This window comes from Penicillium solitum, assembly GCF_028829755.1.
Source record: "Penicillium solitum strain IBT 25940 chromosome Unknown utg000001l_segment0_segment0, whole genome shotgun sequence".
Classification (NCBI taxonomy): Eukaryota; Fungi; Ascomycota; class Eurotiomycetes; order Eurotiales; family Aspergillaceae; genus Penicillium; species Penicillium solitum.
The window spans coordinates 949,853-970,238 of record NW_027072121.1 but is presented as its reverse complement, the minus strand read 5'-3'; the positions used below and the strand labels follow the sequence as shown (position 1 = coordinate 970,238).

The window sequence follows — 20,386 nt, the reverse complement described above, 5'->3', positions numbered from 1 at the left end:
AAGAGAAGAGGAGAGAGAAAATCAAACGAACTAAAATCTATCGTGGGCGGCGACGCTGTGGCGGGGTCACTTACTGGACGCTGATTGGTCATGAGGGTTGTCCACCTTGTTGGGTTTAGTGTATATAGGAGGAGTGTCCGAGTGTCCTGAAACAACCTGACAACTGCAACTGTTCGACCTTATTCTTGAGGTTACTTGGTGGATTTTCCGAGTATAACTCTGGATTTCTTGATCTTGTTCTGAACTTCCATGCCGTTCATCCTTTTACATAATGTGGCGCGACCGGATATCAGTCCAGTCAACTCCCTCCGGAGCCAATAGCCGCAACCTTTCTCCTCTACCGCGACGATCATCCTCCCAGCTATCTCCAAGTCCCTACAATAGCCGCCCTGGTGTAACATCTAGAACTTCATCAACATCTCTTCTCGTGACCCCCAATGACTCTACAACCTCTCTGTCAACTGCACGGGCGACCAATGGCTCTCCTCTAAAGCAGACGAGTATTCAACGACTTCGACCGGCCAATGTCCCGGATCCGCTGGAAGTCTTGAATGAAATAATCGGGAAGGAAGCCCAAACAGATAAGGATGTGCCACAACTATCATCAGTGCCAAAACGACCAGGACAATTGGTGGAAACAATCCGTTTCGACGGGCTGAGCCTCGAGGACTTTCTGGAAAAGGAGGACCCAGCACCAAGGAAAAAGACCCGGGAAAGTGATGTGAACGCGCAAACTGTTCAGCAATTTGAACAAGAACGAGATAAGTTCCAAGAGTTACACACATCCATTACTGGATGTGATGAGGTGTCCAAGTCAGTTGAGCTGTACTTGAATGACTTCCAGAATGAACTGGGTGCCGTATCGGCGGAGATTGAAACTTTGCAATCTCGCTCAACACAATTGAATGCGATGCTAGAGAATAGGCGCAACGTGGAACGGTTGCTGGGACCCGCCGTGGAGGAGATCAGCATCTCCCCTAAGGCTGTGCGGACAATTGTTGAGGGCCCGATTGATGAGAATTGGGTGCGTGCACTGAACGAGATCGATTCTCGAACATCAAATATCGAAGCCAAGGCCGCCGCTTCCTCCAATGGCTATAAAGCCGTCGAGGATGTACGACCCCTTTTGACGGACGTGAAGACCAAAGTGAGTATTCTGCGCTCCTCATAAATTATCTAGACCTGCATTGACATCTATACAGGCAGTTCAAAGGATCCGAGACTATCTTGTGTCACAGATTCGTGCTATGCGATCGCCAAACATCAACTCTCAGATTATCCAACAACAGCGACTGGTGAAGTTTAAAGATCTATACAGTTATCTCTCAAAGGTCCACCCGAAGCTGGCAGGAGAGATATCACAGGCGTACATCAACACAATGCGCTGGTATTACACATCTCATTTCACACGCTACCTTCAAGCACTCGATAAAGTCAAGGTTTATCCTCCTGACCGCAACGAGGTGCTTGGAGGCGATCCATCTACACATCGATCAGGTAAGAGCTATGCTTCTCTGATACCACCTATATACTGATTAGTTCAGGGAACATGATGCCTGGCGGTCGAGCTGGCTCTGCCGTGCATGACCCTTTCTCCCTGGGTAGACGCATTGATGTCCTCCGAACTGGCAATCTCCAGGCATTATCCTCATACCTGGCCGAAGAGGATAATACTTACCATGGAATCGAAGTTCCATTCCGAAACTTCAACCTCGCATTGGTGGATAATGTGTGCGCCGAGTACTCTTTCCTGACTGAGTTTTTCTCCCCAAAGACCTTCCATCAAATCTCTCGCAATGCTGTGGAAATATTCCAGCAAGTCTTTACCCTTGGTCAGAACCAGACCAAGAAGTTAATCGAGCACACCACGGATTCTCTAGGTGTCCTCATGTGTGTTCGCCTCAACCAACATTCAGCGTTCGAGCTTCAGCGCCGAAAGGTGCCCGTCGCCGACTCGTATGTTAATGGCACCAACATGCAGCTCTGGCCGCGTTTCCAGGTAATTATGGATCAGCACGGCGACTCGCTCAAGCGAGTTGGGTCCAACACTGGGCGTAGTGCTGTCTCCGCCCTTTCGATCGCAGGCGGAGACGACTTGAAGCAGTCTTCAGCGCCTCACTTTTTGACTCAACGATTTGGACAGCTTCTTCATGGAATCCTGGTACTCAGCAGCGATGCTGGTGACGATGAGCCGGTGTCCAACAGTCTGGCCCGGTTGACTGCTGAATTCGATTCTCTTTTGGCAAAGTTGAGTCGCAACGGCACAGACGCAAAGCGAAGAGAGCGATTCCTGTTCAACAATTATTCATTGATTTTAACCATCATTAGCGTATGTTGTTGTCTCTATGTTTTGGGGATGCGCGCTAATCGGAAACAGGATACCCAAGGCAAATTAGCAGTTGAGCAGAAGCAGGTAAGCATTTGAATCGTGTCTATTAGAGATCTGACTAACATGGCTTGCAGCATTTGGAAGAGATGCTCAAGAATAGCAGCAGCCTCAAGCGGTAGGAAGCGATTGCATACACCGGACAGATGCACATTCCATGTGGAATAACAACATAATGCATTTAGATATCCTTTCACCTATAAAGCTTTTAATTGATGTGTATACTTATCCCGACACCTGCAAGACTAAAGTATGCAACTTCGCATCTAAGTATGCAGAAAGAGGACTTGGAAATATATATCGTAACAATACAATAATAGATTCAAGGTCCCGGATTGGAGGAAGCACAGACTAAAGCATCTACTACTCTTGAGAACACCTGATCTATTGTGTTAGAGTGAATATATATATGTCAAGTATCGGCTTTTGCATCAACTGCCGTATGCAGCTAGACAATAAGGATGTTGATCTTCACGGCTATTCTACCCCACATTTTGTCTTCCTCACCACAACTCGGCTATGACCAGGATCCCTAAATCCCTCGCCAAGGCATGTCTACACTGTCGATCTCGAAAGATCCGTTGTGACACAATCCGGCCTCGCTGTTCGACTTGCGAGACCCAAGGCCGGGAATGTATTTATCGGGTGGAAACGCCGCGGCAGAGGTGTGCATGTTCCCTTGCGTTTTGGGTACCTGGCTAACCAATGCAGACCGACACTGGCTCAAATAGACCGGCTACAACAAGAGAATACAGAGCTCAGATCTTCCATTGCAAAATTGAAAGGCGAAGAGGGAAAGATACCCAGCCTAGCAGTGGCTGAAAGTCTTGAATCCAGCCAGAATTCACCTAGCCAGAACCGCCAGCAAAGCCTCGACAGCATAGCTACTTCTTCAGATGAAGAATTTGACGTTGCACCTTTCATATCTGTAGATGAGGCAGGTCGACTTGGCACCTTTGGCCTTTCATCTGCCCTGCATTATCCAAATAAAAGCGAATCGTTGCCCACAGTACCTTCGGCTCAATTGCTGAACAGGGAGCATATGAAGAACAAGCTTATAGCCAATGCAGCCCTACAAAGACAAAACGAGCGTCTGCTATTAAATCTTCCAGATATTGATGGTGTGCCTACTGGGCTCGCCCTGCATCTGTTAGATGTACATTGGGCTCGGCAACACCACACCTTTCTTCTCACATATCGCCCGGCAATTATGCGCGATCTGCCCAAAGGTGATGGACCAAACTGCTCCCGATTTTTACTGAATGCCATATTTGCCTGCGCAAGCAAGTTTTCCTCGCGCATTGATGTGCGCGATGACCCGAGTGATCCAGCCACGACAGGCCGGCGTTTCTTCCGGCGCTGTGACGAGCTCCTAGCCCAAGAATCCCACCTCATTCGCCCAAGTATTCCAACAATAATTGGCCTTTTGCTCCTCGGGTCGACATTTATTGCCCGTGGTGAAACTTCAAAGGGCTGGTTATACACAGGCTACGCTCTGCGCATGGTCTATGATCTGGGTTTGCATCTCGACCCCAAGGAAACAAATGATGACGCAGAAGAAATGGAGATCCGTCGTCGTGTGTTTTGGGGTGCTTTTATCTGCGACAAAATACAAAGCCTCTACCTCGGCCGGCCTGTCGCTATGAACCTGCGCGACTCGCATGTCAGTCGTGAGTTCCTTGATACATTCGAGGAACATGAGTTGTTTATACCATCTTCCGACTCGAAACTGTATATATCATCCTCACAACCCCCGATATATTCCGTCTCTACTTTCCAACAGCTCTGTCTCCTGTCCAGGATCATGACCAAGATCACCAATCACTTCTACACAGTCGGCGGCGTGCGGTCCCCGAGCTCTGCCACGACTAGTCTCCAGCTTGCGGACAAAGCCCTCAATTCCTGGAAAGAAAACCTACCTACCGAACTAAACTTCAAGCCAACACCATGTTCCGATGCTCATTCACAACACCACCCAGCTCCTAATGTAATGAACCTCCACGGCATCTACAACTCCCTCATCATTCTCCTCCACCGACCCTTTATCTCCGACGGCCATCTACGATCCATTACAACGTCAGCTTCATCATGGGGCCGCTGCACCACAGCCGCAAATAACATCACGAGTATCTCGCTGGCCTACAAATCGGCATACGGTCTCCACGGCGCACCCTACATCCTCAGCTACGCCATCTACGTAGCGTGCACAATTCACGTCCGAAACGCCTTCGCAAATGCACACCACAAGGAGCATATATCCCGCTTAGCAGCAGGTCTCGCCTGTCTCGATGAGATCTCCGTGGTGAATCCTGGTGTCTGCAAGCCTGCAAGCATTATACGGAAATTGGCTGAGGCAAGCAAGCTTGACCTTTCCGCTGCTGATACAATGACCCCTGCTTTTCAGGTTGAGATTGTTTCTCCGGAGGATGGTTTGAATGGCGGGGCTGAGCTTGATGCTATCGTCGGGATGTTCCCAAGTAGATATTCTGTTCTTGGTAATGGTTTAGAGTTTCCAACTTCTGGACAGGAACACGATACAGGGTTTTTTGGGCTTGATATTCCCTATGATCCGTTGTTTGGGTTTATGGATGCTTCGATGGATTTTCCCGGGTCAGAGACGGCTCTTTTTTTTACTGAGAATCCGTGAATATGCTTGTATATTATGAAGACACAGTCTCATCTGCATGGACTGGAATGCCTTTGAAATAAATCACAAACCAGCATAACCATCATGTGATAGATCACCCCTCATCTTCCCTAGGCAACCACAGCCCCCGGGGCCCCGGGGGCTGCTGGATGACTCACAAATAGAAGTACGACCTTTTCTTTGTATCTTATTCCAAGTAGATAACCATTGAAGCCCCGTTCTACTTAAGTGAAACTATTATCTCCTATGTCTGCTATTGTCAACCAGACCTCCTAGATAATTATCGTCTCACACGGACACGACAAGATGGCAACCGCTACAAGCATCCCTGTGACCATTCCAAAAGATGGCTCACTGCCCAAGCCCATGATCAAAGACATTATCGGTACATTTCTTACCAACGAGTGGTCAAACGTGGATCCAGAAACGCTCATTGTGACACGCAATACCGGATACGCAAACACAAACTGTGTAGTGGAACGACCTCAGCTACAGGGCAACACAAATTCCGAGCCTCTCAAGGTATTCCTCAAACTCCACGGCGAACTCGACGGAGAAATCGAGGTGTTCAAACACCTAGTTCCCAATAAACACGAAGAGGCACAACTATGCCATGATTACGCCCAATCCGGTCTTGGTGCCAAGGTGTATGGTTTCTTCGAGACACAGGATGGCACTTTCGGAAGGATCGATGAGCTCTTAGATGCACGCAATTTAGAACCAGCGGATGTGGAAGATGCACATATCCGAGCTGAGGTTGCGAGAGAACATGCCGTGTTTCATACCATGCCCACACAACGAGAGAAGAAGCCGGTTCAGTTATATTACGACGCAGTGACCAGAGAGCTTGCAAGATATCACAAGATGGAGAAGCTGAAGAGGCTTGCTAAAGAAGGAGGCGTGAATATGGACGATCTTGTTGATTATGACTTCGTGTCTAGAATAAGACGAGTCACGGACAGGCTGGACTCCATCGGCGGAAAAAAGGGATGGTGCATCCACGATGTTCAATTCATGAATACGATGGTGAAGAACAGTCCCAAAGAAGGAGAAAGAAATATCGTGCTTATAGATTTTGAATTCGTTTTTCACAATTACCGAGGGTTTGATATTGGTGGACACTTTTTGCAAAAGATGTTCCAGTGGTTTGATGAGGAGAACAAGATTGCTACCTGTCGACCTTATACGGAGGGAGAGAAGAGGCATTTTTGTGAGGAATATGCAAAGCAATGGAACGAGGAGACTGGTGATTCGGATACAGGGGAACAGATTTTTATGGAATCTGAGCTGGGGTTCATGCTGGCTATCACGTTTGAAATCCATAACATGCTTTGTTTTATGGATCAGGATGATGACAAGGACCCGTTGAGCATCTTGGGGCTCAATAAGCTGTCTGAGGAGTTCGTTAATCAGTATAAAAAGCTGGGGCTAGGGAGTTGAGAGCCGGGGCCAATTCCCGCTCTTGCTGCAGCGGCCAAGAAGTTATCCAGCATATGTGTCTCGATGGGTCGATTTGGACGCCTCATTTGACAGCTCTAACAGCCCCCGGATTCAAATTTAAGCTACCGCTTATATCCTGCTCCGCGTGACCTGGCTTTGATGTTCCTGATTTGGGAATTGCTTCTTTTTAGCTTGGCGGGTGCCGCGGGAAAGGGTGCGGTGAGTTGATTGGGGCTTTCTTTTTTGGTGGCGCAGGACGCCTCTCGTGAGATGTTCAAGACATCCATTGGAATGATAGTTCCAGTAAGAAATGACACATTGATGATCAATCAAGATCAATCAAGATCCATGGACCATGACTGCTGAAGCCCAGGATGAACCCTTGCACTGAACTCCGCGGGGTTCTCCCGATTCGACCATACTTGGCGCAAACGTAAACGTAAACCTCATATCCGAGGATTTAAAGCAGTTGAAGAGATGGGAAATCACATAGATAGCGATCCCCATATTAGTGGAGCCGAATGCAAGCACAAAAATGACGCCGATCTCGACCCACATCGAATTGCCAGTGACAATCTGTATACTTCGTCCGAAGTAGGCGTTTGAATATCGCATGGGGCGCTTTGATAAGACGGTTTGAGAAAAACTTCCCTTATTTCATAAGCTCCTCTTTCATAAGCTATATATATTGCTTTGATCATCTTGCTTCCTCCTCTTTCCATTGTAAAAGACTTTGGTATCTGATCAACTTTTCCCTTCTCTTCCCTCCTCATAACACACCATACCTTCAACCATGGCCACCTCCATACCTAAGACCATGCGTGCTCTGCAGTACTCAGAGCCCAAGAAACACAAGATCGTTGAGGTCCCTGTGCCTGAGATCCGCGAGAACGATGTCCTGGTATGAAAGCCGTCCATCAATTTGCAGGGAAGCGAACTGACCAAACCCTCATCAGATCAAGGTCAAGGCCTGTGGTGTTTGTGGCACTGATCTTCACATCCACGAGGGTGAATTCATTGCCAAGGCAAGTCTTCCCACCACAAGCACTCATCGTGCATTGGTGTGCTGACAGTCTATAGTTCCCTCTGATCCCCGGCCACGAAACCGTCGGCGTAGTCGCCGCCATTGGACCCAAGGTCAAAGATTTCGGGATTGGCGAGCGAGTCGTCGCCGATAACTCCGAGCTGTGCGGAACATGCTTCTACTGCCGTCGTGGGGATGAGCTGTTCTGTGAGCACTTCGAGGCCCACGGTGTGACGATGAATGGTGGTTTTGCTGAGTACTGCGCCTACCCTGGTAAGTAAAGCAAAAGCACATCAAAAGTGTACCGGGCTCTTAATACTAATTTGGGATTTCCTTTCAGCTGGTAGAGTCTTCAAGACCAAGAACCTTTCCGATATCGACGCAACTCTCCTCGAGCCCGCCTCCTGCGCCGCCCACGGTCTGGACAAGATCGCCCCGAAGATGGGCTCGTCCGTTCTGATCTTCGGTGCTGGTCCTACTGGTCTAGTGCTGGCTCAGATGCTGCGCCAGAACGGCGGCTGCAATGTCGTCGTTGTTGCTCCTGGTGGGTTGAAGATGGATTTGGCTCAGAAACTTGGTGCTGGTGATAAGTACATTGAGTTGTCGCGTGAGGCTCCCCAGGCTCAATTCGATGCTCTCAAGGCTGAGAATCCCTATGGATTCGATATTGTTGTTGAGGCTACTGGTAGCCAGAAGATCCTTGAGGACTCGATTAACTATGTTCGTCGTGGTGGTAAGTTGGTGGTGTACGGCGTGTACTCGAGTGAGGTTCGGGTTTCGTGGTCGCCGGCTAAGATCTGTGAGTTTCCTTGTCCCTTTCTCTTTAGTCTTGAGTTCCTTGCTGATTGTCCTTCCAGTCGGTGATGAAATCACTATCCTCGGCAGTTTCTCTGAGACCTACAAATTCCCTGCTGCTGTTGACTATCTTGACTCGGGCAAGGTCAAGGTGGATGGCATTGTGAACAAGGTGTACAAGATTGAGCAGTGGGAGGGGTGTCTTGAGGCGATGCGTAACAAGATTGCTATCAAGGCTGCCATCACCTTCGATTAGATCTGGATATCGTTGTGAGTTTCATCACACAAAATACATTTTCATAGACGATAGTTAATAAAATTGACTCTTCGTGGAACTATGGGGGCATCTTGACTTTATATGTACTTGAAAGTGAGGACCTTGATAGACCAACAAGGTACTTTTGATATTAATAATTATTGGGATAATCCCATCTCCCATTATTTACTTACAGACTAAGCGCTCGCTTCCTAGATTCAGGATATAAATCCCTGCTTTCTCCCTAGCAGTCCTCCAAGAATAATCTTATTATGAGATATGATGAATGATTTACACTGAGACATACCTTATACTAACAATATACAAAAGAGGAAAGGAAGTCGAAAACGGTCTATGGCAGACCAAAATCTGTCCCACTGTTACAACCTGCCCCTGGACTGGAGAGTTACAAACTAGGCCAAAAAGACCACTATCTAAGCATTACGCTCAGATAGGCCAGGCTCCGATATATATAGTGCGTGTCATAACACCCACACCTCCTAGGACGAGATTCTGCAGACTTCCTGGTCGGTCTTCGTGGGGACGACATGCTACAGAAGGAAGTTTGTCCCCCAGAAATTCTAGATGAAAGAAGATTGATTTGATGGACTTGGTAAATTCCCAAGGGGATGGATGATTCTTGTAATCTACGAAGTGAGTAGAGCAATAGCCCCCAGCGAGAGCGGTAACCCCGAAGCGGTACCGCCAGCCCTAATATCTCCAGCAGAAAGAACTGATTTCCTTCCCCCGGGGCCTCTCAGTTTACTCCGTCATCAGCCAAGCCCGACTCTTCTCCCGCAAACTCTCCACCCAAGCTCCAACCACCACCCAATTCCCCAATTCCCCGAACACAACTCACCACAATGGTCAAACCTCTCACATTCAAAGGCGACAAGCCAAAGAAACGCAAGACCCGCACCACAGACAATGAAGCACCAACCCCCAAATCACGCAAAACCGAACCCGAACCAGAGGACAACCCAGAAGACCAAAGCTGGGTCTCCGCCGACTCCCCAAGCGACATCGCCGGCCCAGTAATCCTAGTCCTACCCTCAGACGACCCAACCTGCGTCGCCAGCGACGCCAACGGCCAAGTATTCACCAGCAAGCTCGAGAACCTCGTCGACGGAGACCCAGGAACAGCAGAACCGCACGATGTGCGACAAGTCTGGGTTGCGTCGCGGGTGGCGGGGACAGAGTCCTTTAGTTTCAAGGGACATCATGGGAAGTGAGTACTAACATGGAACTGAGCTTTATCGCAGTATACACATATTTACATCCGTCCCAATTCCTATATTCTCACTCTGTATTTGCCTTTTTTTTTCTTTCTCAAATCCAACTCAAAACTAACAATCCGCTCTCAACAACCAGATACCTCTCCTCCGATACACATGGTCTTTTCACCGCAACTGCTGCGGCAGTCAGCCACTACGAATCCTTCCTCGCAATTCCCTCCCCAGAAGTCACGGGGACATTCTCCCTCCAAACACACGGCGGCGACGGCGAGTCCTTCCTCACAATAAAAGAAAACAGCAAATCCGCCTCCGGCGTTGAGATCCGCGGCGACGCGAATACGATTTCCTTTGAGACGACTGTGCGCGTGCGCATGCAGGCGAGGTTCAAGCCGAAGTTGCGCGCGTCGAAGGAGAGCAAGGCGTATGAGAAGATTAGTAAGAAGGAGCTTGAGGGGATCGTTGGGAGGGGGTTGGATGATGATGAGGTTAGGAGATTGAGAAAGGGGAGGAGGGAGGGGAATTTCCATGAGGTTTTGCTTGATGTTAAGGTTAGCGGGAAGCATGATAAGTGGGCTTGAGATGGAGCAAGCTGGATCTTTAGGTTCTGTTTGCCCGGCGAGATTCTTTCGAGTTGTGCTAGCCGTGGGCTTGGTGTCGTTATGGCATCGGGGCTGGATCACCATAGGCTTTCCGATGTTCTCGTCCATTTGTTGCCCTTGCCTGTTGGGAGTTAGGACGTTACAAATGCATCGCGCAAGATCCGTCCGGGTTGAGAGGAAGCTCAACATGCTGGACCCTCGTGATTACCGATTCAGGCCTCGGCGAGGGAACCATGTAGGTGATGCATGGTATCTCTACAAGCCTTCGAGGCCACCATGAAAAGAGACGAGGGAGGGGGTTTAATGGCCCATGATATCAGCTTAGATGGTGGTTCATTCCTCTATCAAGCAGAGCACTCGAATATCATTGTGGACAATGTACAGCGAAGTACAAGGCATAATGAATGACACAAATCTCCTTCCGGGGCTGTACGAACCCCCATTTTATATTTTATCCTCTGGTAACTGTAAGCTTCAAACCCTTTTGATCTGTGTACAACTTGTGTAAGTTAAAGAAAATATCAAATATCAACGGAATACAAGACAAAACACGAGAATTTCAAATCTCAAATCAAAGATTCAACTTAACTTCAATTAACATCAACAACGCAGACATCCATTTGTAGATAGAGATAGTTCTGATTATGGAAGACATAATTCGTCACGCAGAAACAGATCTATGGCGAGAATGGGAGCGGTAACGACAGAATGGGGGGATGTGTCCGGTAGAGCAACAAGCCCTGGGTATGAATTCTAACAACAGTAGTACAAACAAGACCTCGGAACCTCGAGCAAAAGCGAGGAACGGGGGCACAAAAAAAAAAAAAGAAAAGAAAAAGAAAAGGCATGATGGACCGGAGTTCAGGGGGAACATAATGGAGAGAAAAACAGCAACCGCGTCCACATTGCGGAAAGCATTCTTAGAGAAAGAAGAAAGGAAGACAGATAAAAGAGAAATAAACGAAGTGGCGGAGCGATATCTGGGTTGAAAAAGAGAACGGGAGAAAATAGCAAAACTGGTCAAATCTAGGTTCATAAGGAGTCTCTTTTACCGCGAGGATAAGTCCCAGAAGATGGGACGGGACGCAAATGGGTAGGGAGGTAGAGGCAGACGATTGTACAGAGATAGGCGAGGAGCAGAGGGGGAGGCATTGAAGGTGGATGGGGGAAAGAAAGGCAGTAAAGGGGGGGGAAGGAATTTAGGAGTTGAGCGATAGGCCCTGGAACCGGTTGATCCATTCGCCCTGCGTTGGGTGCGCGCGGGAAGAACCATTGGAGCCGCCCATGTTGCCGGGGTATTCGAATGAATCTGCAGGACCAAAGCTAGATGGCACCTGTGGGGCAAATATGTCCGAATGAGCAGGCCCTTCTGAGTGACGGGAGGATTGAGAGAAAGGCTGGTAGGACTCTCCGTAGGATGTGCGAACCATGCCCACAGGGTTTGACATTTCTCGGCCCGTGTCAATGGTATCTCGCGATGCGGGATAGGATCTGTTCTCAAGTTGGTGGCGACGGTCTGCTTCCTGGCCATAAAGGGGGTTGGGCATGGTGCCAGGACCTGGCAGGCCAGCGGCAGGGGGTGTCACAAAGGAGGCCGGGTTGATAGCTGACATCCAGATGCGAGTTTTGTAGATCTTGAACAGGTCAGTCACCAGCGAGTTGAAATTGATGTACGAATCAGCAAAGTAGTAGAACGTAAGCTTCTTCCAATCCCTGCATAACAATTAGTTCAACGATCATGTATAACAATCGAAATTGCGTGAACTTACATTTGGAACTCGGCATCAAGGATCTCCATATTAAGCCGGTGCTCAACCACTTTCTGCTGGCAGACCCGCTTGGCTTTAGCTTCATTTCCTTCCTTATCGTGCAAAGTCAGGACCTCATGTTGCTGTGCCAAGCGCTTGATGAGCTTTGGTTTGATGTCTGTCGCGGGTTCCTGCGCACTGTGGGGACCATGGGGACCCATGCCACCTGTGGCACCTCGAGTATTCATGCCCGAGTTGGGGTTGGTGAGGGTGGATCCCTCAGGCTGGCCGTGTCTAGAGAAAATCATAAGGGTCTTGTAATGCTCTTCCGCATAATGCTGCTTCAACTCCCGCGCCTGTTGGAGCGATATGTTTGCGTGAATGACGGTGCCCAGATCTGTTCCTCGATCCGCCTCCACAATGACGAGATCACCGGTTTTCACCTGAAGACCGGTATCTTCTTGGATGTAGAAAACGTCCGCGCGGCTGCATTTGAAAGCGACAATGTACAAAAGCTGATTTTGATGAGCATGGGACAATGCGGGTGGCTGACGACCATACGCATTCGACATCGCGTATTGGCTGAGAGATGATGGGATACCCGAGGAGCCATCTCCACGCAAGGTCTGTTCACGGGAGTAGTAGGGTTCTACAGGAAATATTAGCTTTGTGTAATAGCAAAAGGATGTAGCAAGTAAATAAACTCACGGTTAGAATAGTCATTAAGGTTACCATAGCCGTCATCACGGTCTCCCATAGTTGCACGAGGCGTAGCAGTAGAGTGCGAGTCCACAAGACCGATTGAGCCATGGCGCATCGGGATCTCGGCGAAAGAGTGTCGGCGACTTTGAGGCATATCGGGCATGCCACCGAAACCTAGAGACGTTTGCCAATGAGCCTTGCGGACATTATCCAAAGCACGGTTTTCCAGCGGGGAGGCGAATGACGAGAATTGCGTTTCTGGGTGCGCCAAATGCTCGGAGAAGCGGCGACGAGAATTGCCACGCATGTTGTTGTATCCGGTAATATCACGCAATTCTCCTGGCTCCTCTCCACCCAAATCTCCGTCTGGAACACCGCCTCGGATGCGATGCAGTGGATGACCACTACCGATTGATGCGGCTGATCCAGCCCGCTCACGGTATCTGTTATCCATTTGACCTGCCGCAGCTGCTTGCCTTAGGAGTGCGTTCTCGCGCGCCAGCTGCTCGATCTGCCGAGCCTGACTTGCCGAGTAGCTCATGTCACTTTCCGAGCCGTTGAGACTCTCGTCGCCATCATCATCCTCGCGAACTTGGCCGAGCATTGCAGTATCGTGTCCTAATTCACCGAGCATACTAGGACGTGATGCTCGAGGCTGAACACTAGACATTTGGCCTGGACCGCGGGAGCGACTTCCTGGGTATTGTGCACCGGCAGCGGGAGCCGCACCGGGCTTGCTAGCAGCGAGGCTGAGGAACTCAGGGTCCATCTGACCAACAGAGTACGACTGAGAGCGGTAGGTTTTGTGAATTGGTTTTACCGGGATGGCGAATGGGATACCGGATTCACCAGATATGGTACGGGTGATTGGGCTCAATACTTCGTCTGGCATGTTGCCGCTTGCAGGAGCTGGGTTGGTCATGGTTGGAGAGGGTACCATTTCAGCCAAGCGAGAAGGCGGTTCTTTGCGTGATTCAGTGTTCCAGATTCCTGTGCCTGTGCCCCAGGAAAATGCACTTCCTCCGGGTTGATTCCAATTGAATGACCCAGAAAGACCTGGGCTCGTAGTTGTTGCCCATGGTGCCTGATCACTAGCGGGGCTTGTAGGGTTAGATGGGGCGGAAGAAAGGTGCCCTCCAGACAGCGAATGTTTGCGCTGAGCGGAAAGCGGAACCTCATTCAGCCACGAGGTGCGACGGACTGGTGGTCTGGTGGTAGAGGGGATAATGTTCTGGGCTTGCGCTCCATGCTCTCCATCGTCGTCCGAGGAAGCCAATGCATCCGAGTCTGGGGTGGAGCGGCGCACGCCTGGATGAGTCTTCTCGAGGATGGCAGATGCTGTCGCCGCAGCGGGTGGGGTAGATGACTGAGTCATTGAGGTCGGTTTGTTGGAGGGCGCTGCCATTCTGGTAAGAGGAACACTGTTGCAATGTTAGTATAGGATTCCTAGTGTAATATGTGTGACAAACGGGATTATTCCCTGCAGACTGTGTCACCATGAGCGCCACTTGACACCCAGTGAAGCAACACAACCAGAGCGGGGTTGTTTAATCAAGGAATAGCCCGAAGCCATGGAGGAATGAGAGGTAGTTCACTAACCTGTACGATCTTTGTTAATGGCAAAGCTGTACTGTATAGGTGTCTCTTGGCTCAGAAAACGAGAATGAACACATGCGATAACACCCGTCTTTGTTCCACGTGCTTGATGCAGTTGGGGTAGAGGATGGATCTCTGATCTTTAAACGGACGACGGTTCACTAGGTGTATGCGCTATGTTCAATTCTGGTTAAATCAACGTCAGCGATTGTTCCCATACTGAAGCCAGATAGTAAAATAGGGGGCAAAAAGCACAAATGACGGGAAATATAAGCATATGTAGGTGTGGCATGACCGAGAGCTGTAAGATAAAAGCGGAGATTGTGCAGATATGCATGCCCTCGGCCCCTCTTGAGAGAGGGTCCAGAAGTGGGGATAGTAAAAAAAAACCCCCCTCAACCAAGAGAAAACTGTGCACAATCCCGGATTGAGAGACGCACACAGAGAATAGAAATAGGAAAACAACCTGCAAGCAGACAGCGCCATGGAGAGGCACATTGCCCAAGACGTAGGAAAGCAACGCGACCGAGAACTAGACTCGAACGTACCTCAAGTTGGCATCAAATACTTGAACGAATCCTTTTTAGCCGGCCTAGCTGGCGCGTGTAGATCACCAGACACCTTTCAAGCAAAATAGTATCCACTCAGAAAACAGAGTCGAAAAATCAAAAGCAGTCGCGTGATCGCAATTGTGTCTAGAGAATTATCCATGTATCAGCCCAGTCGCGTTCAGGACAAGGGAAACTCGGTAGAAATGTTGCGCGACTCACCACTCTAATGGTTTCTCTCCAAATTTCTATCTGTAAGGTGCGCACGGTAATCGTGGATCTCGTCAAGAATGTTGGAGGAGTCCTGTGCCCGAATTGCAGAGGCTAATTTCGAGGTGAACGGAGGAACGAGAGCGACGAGATGATGAGATGGAGGTTAGGTAGGCAACCCGCGAGAAGTAAAAGGGCCTTATTTGCGGGGTAGAACGTGGCGCGTGTCAAGGAAGATGCTGATTCTGAATGATCGATGATCGGTCTATTAGGAGATGGGAATGCGCTCGGAGAGTTTGCAAGATCGAAGCTGTGACCACAGATGACGTTGAGCGAGCCGGGACTAGGCTGAACCCCTTAAGGATGGCGCATCTTGCGATCGAAGAAGAGTGTTGATGAAAGTGGGAGGTGAAGTGGAGGGGGGAGAATGTAAAAGATGAGGGGAACGCAAAGAGCCTGGGGTAACTTCTATTACGGATCTGGCAACGTTGCCCCGGAGGACACGGACCACTATGGTTTGATCTTCGATTTTTTTAGTCCTTTTTTAGTCCTTTTTTAGTGCTTTTTAGGGCGGCTTGTAGGGTTTATAGGGGTTTCTTTTTAGTGGGTTCTTCTTTTAAGATATAGAAATTATAAAGAATATTGTAATGGATCCTGATTACACTATAATATATATGAAATAAATTAGAAGATCAGGAAGACGGAGCTCTCCATAGGTTTAGGGGAAAGTGGCGTAGACCCCCATCCAGAACAGGCGGGTCCCTTGGAAAAACAGGCCGATCATCTGGGGTTGTGGGCACTCATTTACCAGTACATCTTATAAAGCATTACAATATACCACCTAGGTATATAGTAATACATATGTATAGTATTTATATCTACATCTACTAGTATTCTGTAATAAAAGAAAAACCCTCGCACGGCCCTCGGGTCGCACACTTGCGGGGCAAATAAGCCCAGACTGTTCTTCCATTTTTTTACCCCGGATTGATATGCATTTTCTGACACTCCATATCCCCCTCTTAATATAAAATGAGCTTCCACTTAACCCCTCTTTTTGCGGGGATATCTTCACATCCCAATACATAACCCACTCATCCCTCTATATCCTCGGACAATGCGCCTAGACCGTTGAACAGCTCCGTGGCACATAGTCGTGTAGTACAATAAATAGCATTGTCAACGTGACTCTTTTGCCCCTCAACCCCTCAGTGGATGATTTCACCCCTTGTGCAATATATTGGAAACCGATATATACATCCATGGATATAGATAAAGTACTGTCAATGGGAAACTCTAGGATCGATTTCCAAGGTTCATCTGCAACTGCTCTTCTTTCCGACGAATCAGGCTGTGCCCCGGGCCTTCCGACCGGGTTTATTCCCTGGCACAACCTGTTGCAACATCCAACCGTTGAAGATGGCTCATTTTACTTGTTTGCTAATGTACGCGCTATTCCAGGGTTGTTATTAGGTGCCTTTATGAGGTGCAGTTGGGAAATTACGTCCTATATTCTTGTCCTTTCCTTTCCTTTCTTTTGCTGAAGTTACATATTACCCCGCAATTTGAGGAGCTATACAGCTAGTTGTACCTAATAATCTAAAACAATGTGTCCACAGCAGTCACTACTAATACATATATATAGCACTTCCGGAAATTAGTCTCAATCACCTACGATGTACATACAATATACACACTCTGTTTCTCAAACCCTAAAGCCAAGACACGCCAAGCTAGGATAGTACTACATGACGCTTTAGAATGATCAATGGATACAGTACCATGTATCTTAGACTTGTATAATACCTAGGTACATGGATATGTCCACCGTATGTAGTATGTCGTCATACCCAAATAATTGTCTTCGTGGACAACCAGTCATTTCCACTAACATGCAGAGCAAAGTGAAAGGGTCAAGTGGTGGAGCTTGAAATGAGGGCCCACTGATTGGTTGCCCAAAAGCCAAGGGGTACACTGCAAACCACAGCCCCCCGACCCCCCGAGCTAACCAAACCTAATTCATGAGACCTCTGGAGTTATCTAAGCATACCGGTTGTCCCGAGGTCGTTATGCTAGATGCTGCTTCTGCAGATGTTAACACACTCGCCTAGACTTGTGGCGATTCTCTAGACAGGCATGCGATTTCCTATCGACTCAATTCCATGTCCGAAAGACAATGTCTATGCGCACATTCATTACCCGGACAGAAGATGATGTACACCGCTATACAGCTCGCTCCAACAAATCTTCTACATCAAATAGACGACCTGGAATGTCCCAGTATAGACTGATTGAAGATGTCGAAGACCTAGACAGGTACCAACCTGGAGGATATCATCCTCTACAAGTCGGGGATGAATTAGATAATGCTCACTATCGAGTGATTGACAAGCTCAGAGCATGGAGGATACTCAACCATATGGCTAGCCCATGATCTACAAAAGGCTCAATATGTGGCAGTGAAGGTGGTCACTGCTGATGCTAGTGACTGTACGCAGGAGGATAGTCTTATATCTTCTCTTGAGAACGCGCCATCTAGACCTGGAAAAGGAGTTATCCTACCCCTTGTCGACACATTTTGGGCTGACGGCCCTAATGGTAAGCATAAGTGTATCATCACTCCGCCTGCACGCATGAGCTTGTTTGATGCCAAAGAGGCTTCAACCTTCGGGCTTTTCCGACCCAAGGTCGCGCAGTCGATTATGGCTCAGCTTATTCAAGGAGTCGGATTCCTCCATAGTGAACACGTTGTATATGGCGGTGGTATGTAATGTTGATAAGTGGGTCTAGCTGGCTGCCTTGCTGACACCATTTACTAGACCTTCATTTAGGCAATATTTTACTCCAGTTTCCTGAAGCGATAGATCGTCTCTCCCCATCAGAGCTGTACGAAAAATTCGGAAAGCCAGAAGCAGAGGCCATTGTCCGTCTCGATGGAAAGCCATTGACGAATGGTGTACCCGCGCAAGTATTCATTCCCGGTTGGTTTGGTATCCGCAGCGAGGACATTGACTTTGGCGAGGAAAGGATCATCCTCAGCGATTTCGGAGAATCTTTCAATCCACATATATCACCGACGTTCTCCTCCAAGACCCTTCCTCTCCTCCAGCCACCCGAAGCCAGATTCTCGGATGAGCCGCTCTCCTTTGCGGCGGACATCTGGACACTTGCATGTACCATCTGGGAGATTGCTGGCTACCGCCCATTGTTTTAGGCGTTCTTCGCAACTACAGACCGCGTTACCGCAGAGCAAGCCGAGGTACTTGGCGTCTTACCTCCGGAGTGGCGGGCAAAGTGGAGTGGAAGACTGGATTGGTTCAATGAAGAGGGTGAATTGATTTTGAAGCCAGGTATGTCTGCGCGAAGGGGCTTAGGCCAGAGGGTTGAGTACTCTATACAAGAGCCATGGGTTGAGGCGGGACTAGAGACTATGACGGAAAGAGGAAGGAGGGCGTTTGAGCTGATGCTTCGGTCGATGTTGATCTATCGGCCAAATGAAAGAGTCACAGCTCAACATGTATTAGATTCGGAATGGATGAAAGACTGGGGACAACCAGCTTTGGAACAGAGCCGGAGTACTTCTACGAAAGAGTTATGAGAAGACGGGCCTAGAAACAACCAAAGAGCGAAGTAATGTGAACGATTTCTGTTAGTTGTAAGTAATGTAATCCAATTACATACTTAGAATTCATCTCCTTTTTCAAAAACTAATGTACAAGGTATATGCTCCCAAATGACATATTTTACGGCGCACTGTCCAAAGGCGCGGTAGCTGTAGCAGCAGCACCCTTCTGCTGGCGCAGCTTCTCCTCAAACTTGGAGAACTCGTGCATGGAAATAATCTCCTCCTCATCCATAACCTGCTCAACACCCTTGACCTCCTCAATCTGAATAGCAAAGTTAGCAAACAGCCTTTATATCAAACCCAAATTGGAAAGCGGGGAAGGACATACATAGTGCATAAGCATAGACTCAATACCATTCTTCAGCGTAACAGTGCTGGAATCGCAGGTGCGACAAGCACCACGCAGCTTCAGCATAACAATACCATTCTCAAACCCTTTCAATTCGATATCGCCACCATCTTCTTGGATAGCAGGACGGATGCGAGTCTCGAGCAATTCCTTGATCATGCTGACAACCTCGTCATCGTCCTCGTTATAAGAGAGCGAGTCCTCGCCACTCTCCTGCTCGCCGTCAAAGGCACCCTCAATTGTCGTCACGATGGTCTCGCCAGATGTCACAGCTTGCGTGATGATGCTGAAGACTTCCGGCTTGATGTGCGCCCAGTTCGCGTCGCTGCCTTTCGTCACTGTGATAAAATCTGTGCCGTAGAAGACGGATGTGACACCTTCGACATCGAGCAGTTTCGCCGCGAGCGGGGATGGGTGTGGTGGCGCAAGGGTTGATCGTGGGGACATGTACTCGAGGAATGTGCTGGGGAAGTCCTCAGGGAGGACGCGGTGGTTAGGGATGAACTTCAAGGCCTAGATTGTCAAAAATGAGAGGTAAGTTCGGGTTCTTTTGTAAAGATCAGATAATTGAGCTCTGGAACTTACGTCGGGGTTGGGGGTGTTCTCGGTCTGGATGAAAATGGTGCGCTTGCTGGTTGGTGAGAGACCGTTCACTCCACCCTGTGAGGCGGGCTGCTGGTGTGGTCGCACTGTTGGTCGGCGACGGGTCTCTGATGCTGTGATGGTCGGGAGTCGAGCTGCGCTGGAGACATATCTGTAGCGTGCGAATGCCGGTCTGATTGTTCGGGCGGAGCACTCGACGGGAGTGGCCAGACGGGTGCTCAGTAGAGCGCGGCGGAACATTGTTGTAAATGGAGTGCTTAAAGACATTCTGTTATAGAATGAAATGTGCAAAGATAGTTGGTAACAGGTGAATTGTAGAAAAAACACTCGAGGGTCTCTTCGGCTGCCGCTCTGACGCAATTTGATTGCACGTGATTTTAAATCATAGCCGGATGACAAATGAAGATAGTTTCTCGGCCAATGAGAAGAGATGTTTTGCACAATTACAACTATGGATGTGCCGACTGTCGGAGGTTGCAGAAACCAGTAGTTCATGGTCAATTGTCATCCTAGATCATATATCGAAACGAAATTTTGTGATTCGTTTTACACTCAGATAGAGTACCATCATCTGCAACCTTCCTTGCAATCAGTCTTTAGGGAAGTAAGCTTCTTCCCTGTCT

General features: G+C 48.7%; 7 protein-coding genes across 7 annotated transcripts; 5 read left to right on the top strand and 2 right to left on the bottom strand.

Moving 5' to 3' along the window:
- Positions 1-271: 271 nt before the first annotated feature.
- N7455_000389 (putative GARP complex subunit (Sac2)) lies at positions 272-2,508 on the top strand (the record flags this gene model as incomplete). Its single annotated transcript, XM_040952298.2, has 5 exons — positions 272-1,147; positions 1,203-1,497; positions 1,545-2,329; positions 2,378-2,413; positions 2,464-2,508. The coding sequence occupies 5 exons, from the start codon at positions 272-274 to the stop codon at positions 2,506-2,508; spliced, it is 2,037 nt and encodes a 678-aa protein (XP_040817235.2).
- Positions 2,509-5,339: 2,831 nt separating this feature from the next.
- On the top strand, positions 5,340-6,473 carry N7455_000388 (putative choline kinase; the record flags this gene model as incomplete). The annotated part of the gene is made up of 1 exon (XM_040952072.2): positions 5,340-6,473. The coding sequence occupies one exon, from the start codon at positions 5,340-5,342 to the stop codon at positions 6,471-6,473; it is 1,134 nt and encodes a 377-aa protein (XP_040817332.2).
- A 793-nt stretch (positions 6,474-7,266) lies between these two features.
- Positions 7,267-8,548, top strand: N7455_000387 (zinc-dependent alcohol dehydrogenase family protein; the record flags this gene model as incomplete). Its single annotated transcript, XM_065603799.1, is given in 5 exon segments — positions 7,267-7,374; positions 7,430-7,534; positions 7,554-7,770; positions 7,838-8,296; positions 8,355-8,548. The coding sequence occupies 5 exon segments, from the start codon at positions 7,267-7,269 to the stop codon at positions 8,546-8,548; spliced, it is 1,083 nt and encodes a 360-aa protein (XP_065462290.1).
- A 787-nt stretch (positions 8,549-9,335) lies between these two features.
- On the top strand, positions 9,336-10,361 carry N7455_000386 (uncharacterized protein; the record flags this gene model as incomplete). Its single annotated transcript, XM_040952385.2, has 2 exons — positions 9,336-9,776; positions 9,920-10,361. Exons 1-2 carry the CDS (start codon positions 9,412-9,414, stop codon positions 10,359-10,361), a joined length of 807 nt encoding a protein of 268 aa, XP_040817436.2. The 5' UTR covers positions 9,336-9,411.
- Positions 10,362-11,291: 930 nt separating this feature from the next.
- On the bottom strand, positions 11,292-14,237 carry N7455_000385 (PSP1 family protein; the record flags this gene model as incomplete). Its single annotated transcript, XM_040952211.2, has 3 exons — positions 11,292-12,095; positions 12,152-12,779; positions 12,839-14,237. 3 exons carry the CDS (start codon positions 14,235-14,237, stop codon positions 11,582-11,584), a joined length of 2,541 nt encoding a protein of 846 aa, XP_040817254.2. The 3' UTR covers positions 11,292-11,581.
- A 3,125-nt stretch (positions 14,238-17,362) lies between these two features.
- On the top strand, positions 17,363-18,784 carry N7455_000384 (uncharacterized protein; the record flags this gene model as incomplete). Its single annotated transcript, XM_065603798.1, is given in 4 exon segments — positions 17,363-17,566; positions 17,586-17,949; positions 18,018-18,359; positions 18,420-18,784. 4 exon segments carry the CDS (start codon positions 17,363-17,365, stop codon positions 18,782-18,784), a joined length of 1,275 nt encoding a protein of 424 aa, XP_065462289.1.
- A 33-nt stretch (positions 18,785-18,817) lies between these two features.
- N7455_000383 (NifU family protein) lies at positions 18,818-20,066 on the bottom strand. The gene is made up of 3 exons (XM_040952269.2): positions 19,746-20,066; positions 19,140-19,673; positions 18,818-19,073 (listed from the first exon to the last, which is right to left on the bottom strand). Exons 1-3 carry the CDS (start codon positions 20,028-20,030, stop codon positions 18,930-18,932), a joined length of 963 nt encoding a protein of 320 aa, XP_040817385.2. The 5' UTR covers positions 20,031-20,066; the 3' UTR covers positions 18,818-18,929.
- Positions 20,067-20,386: the final 320 nt, after the last annotated feature.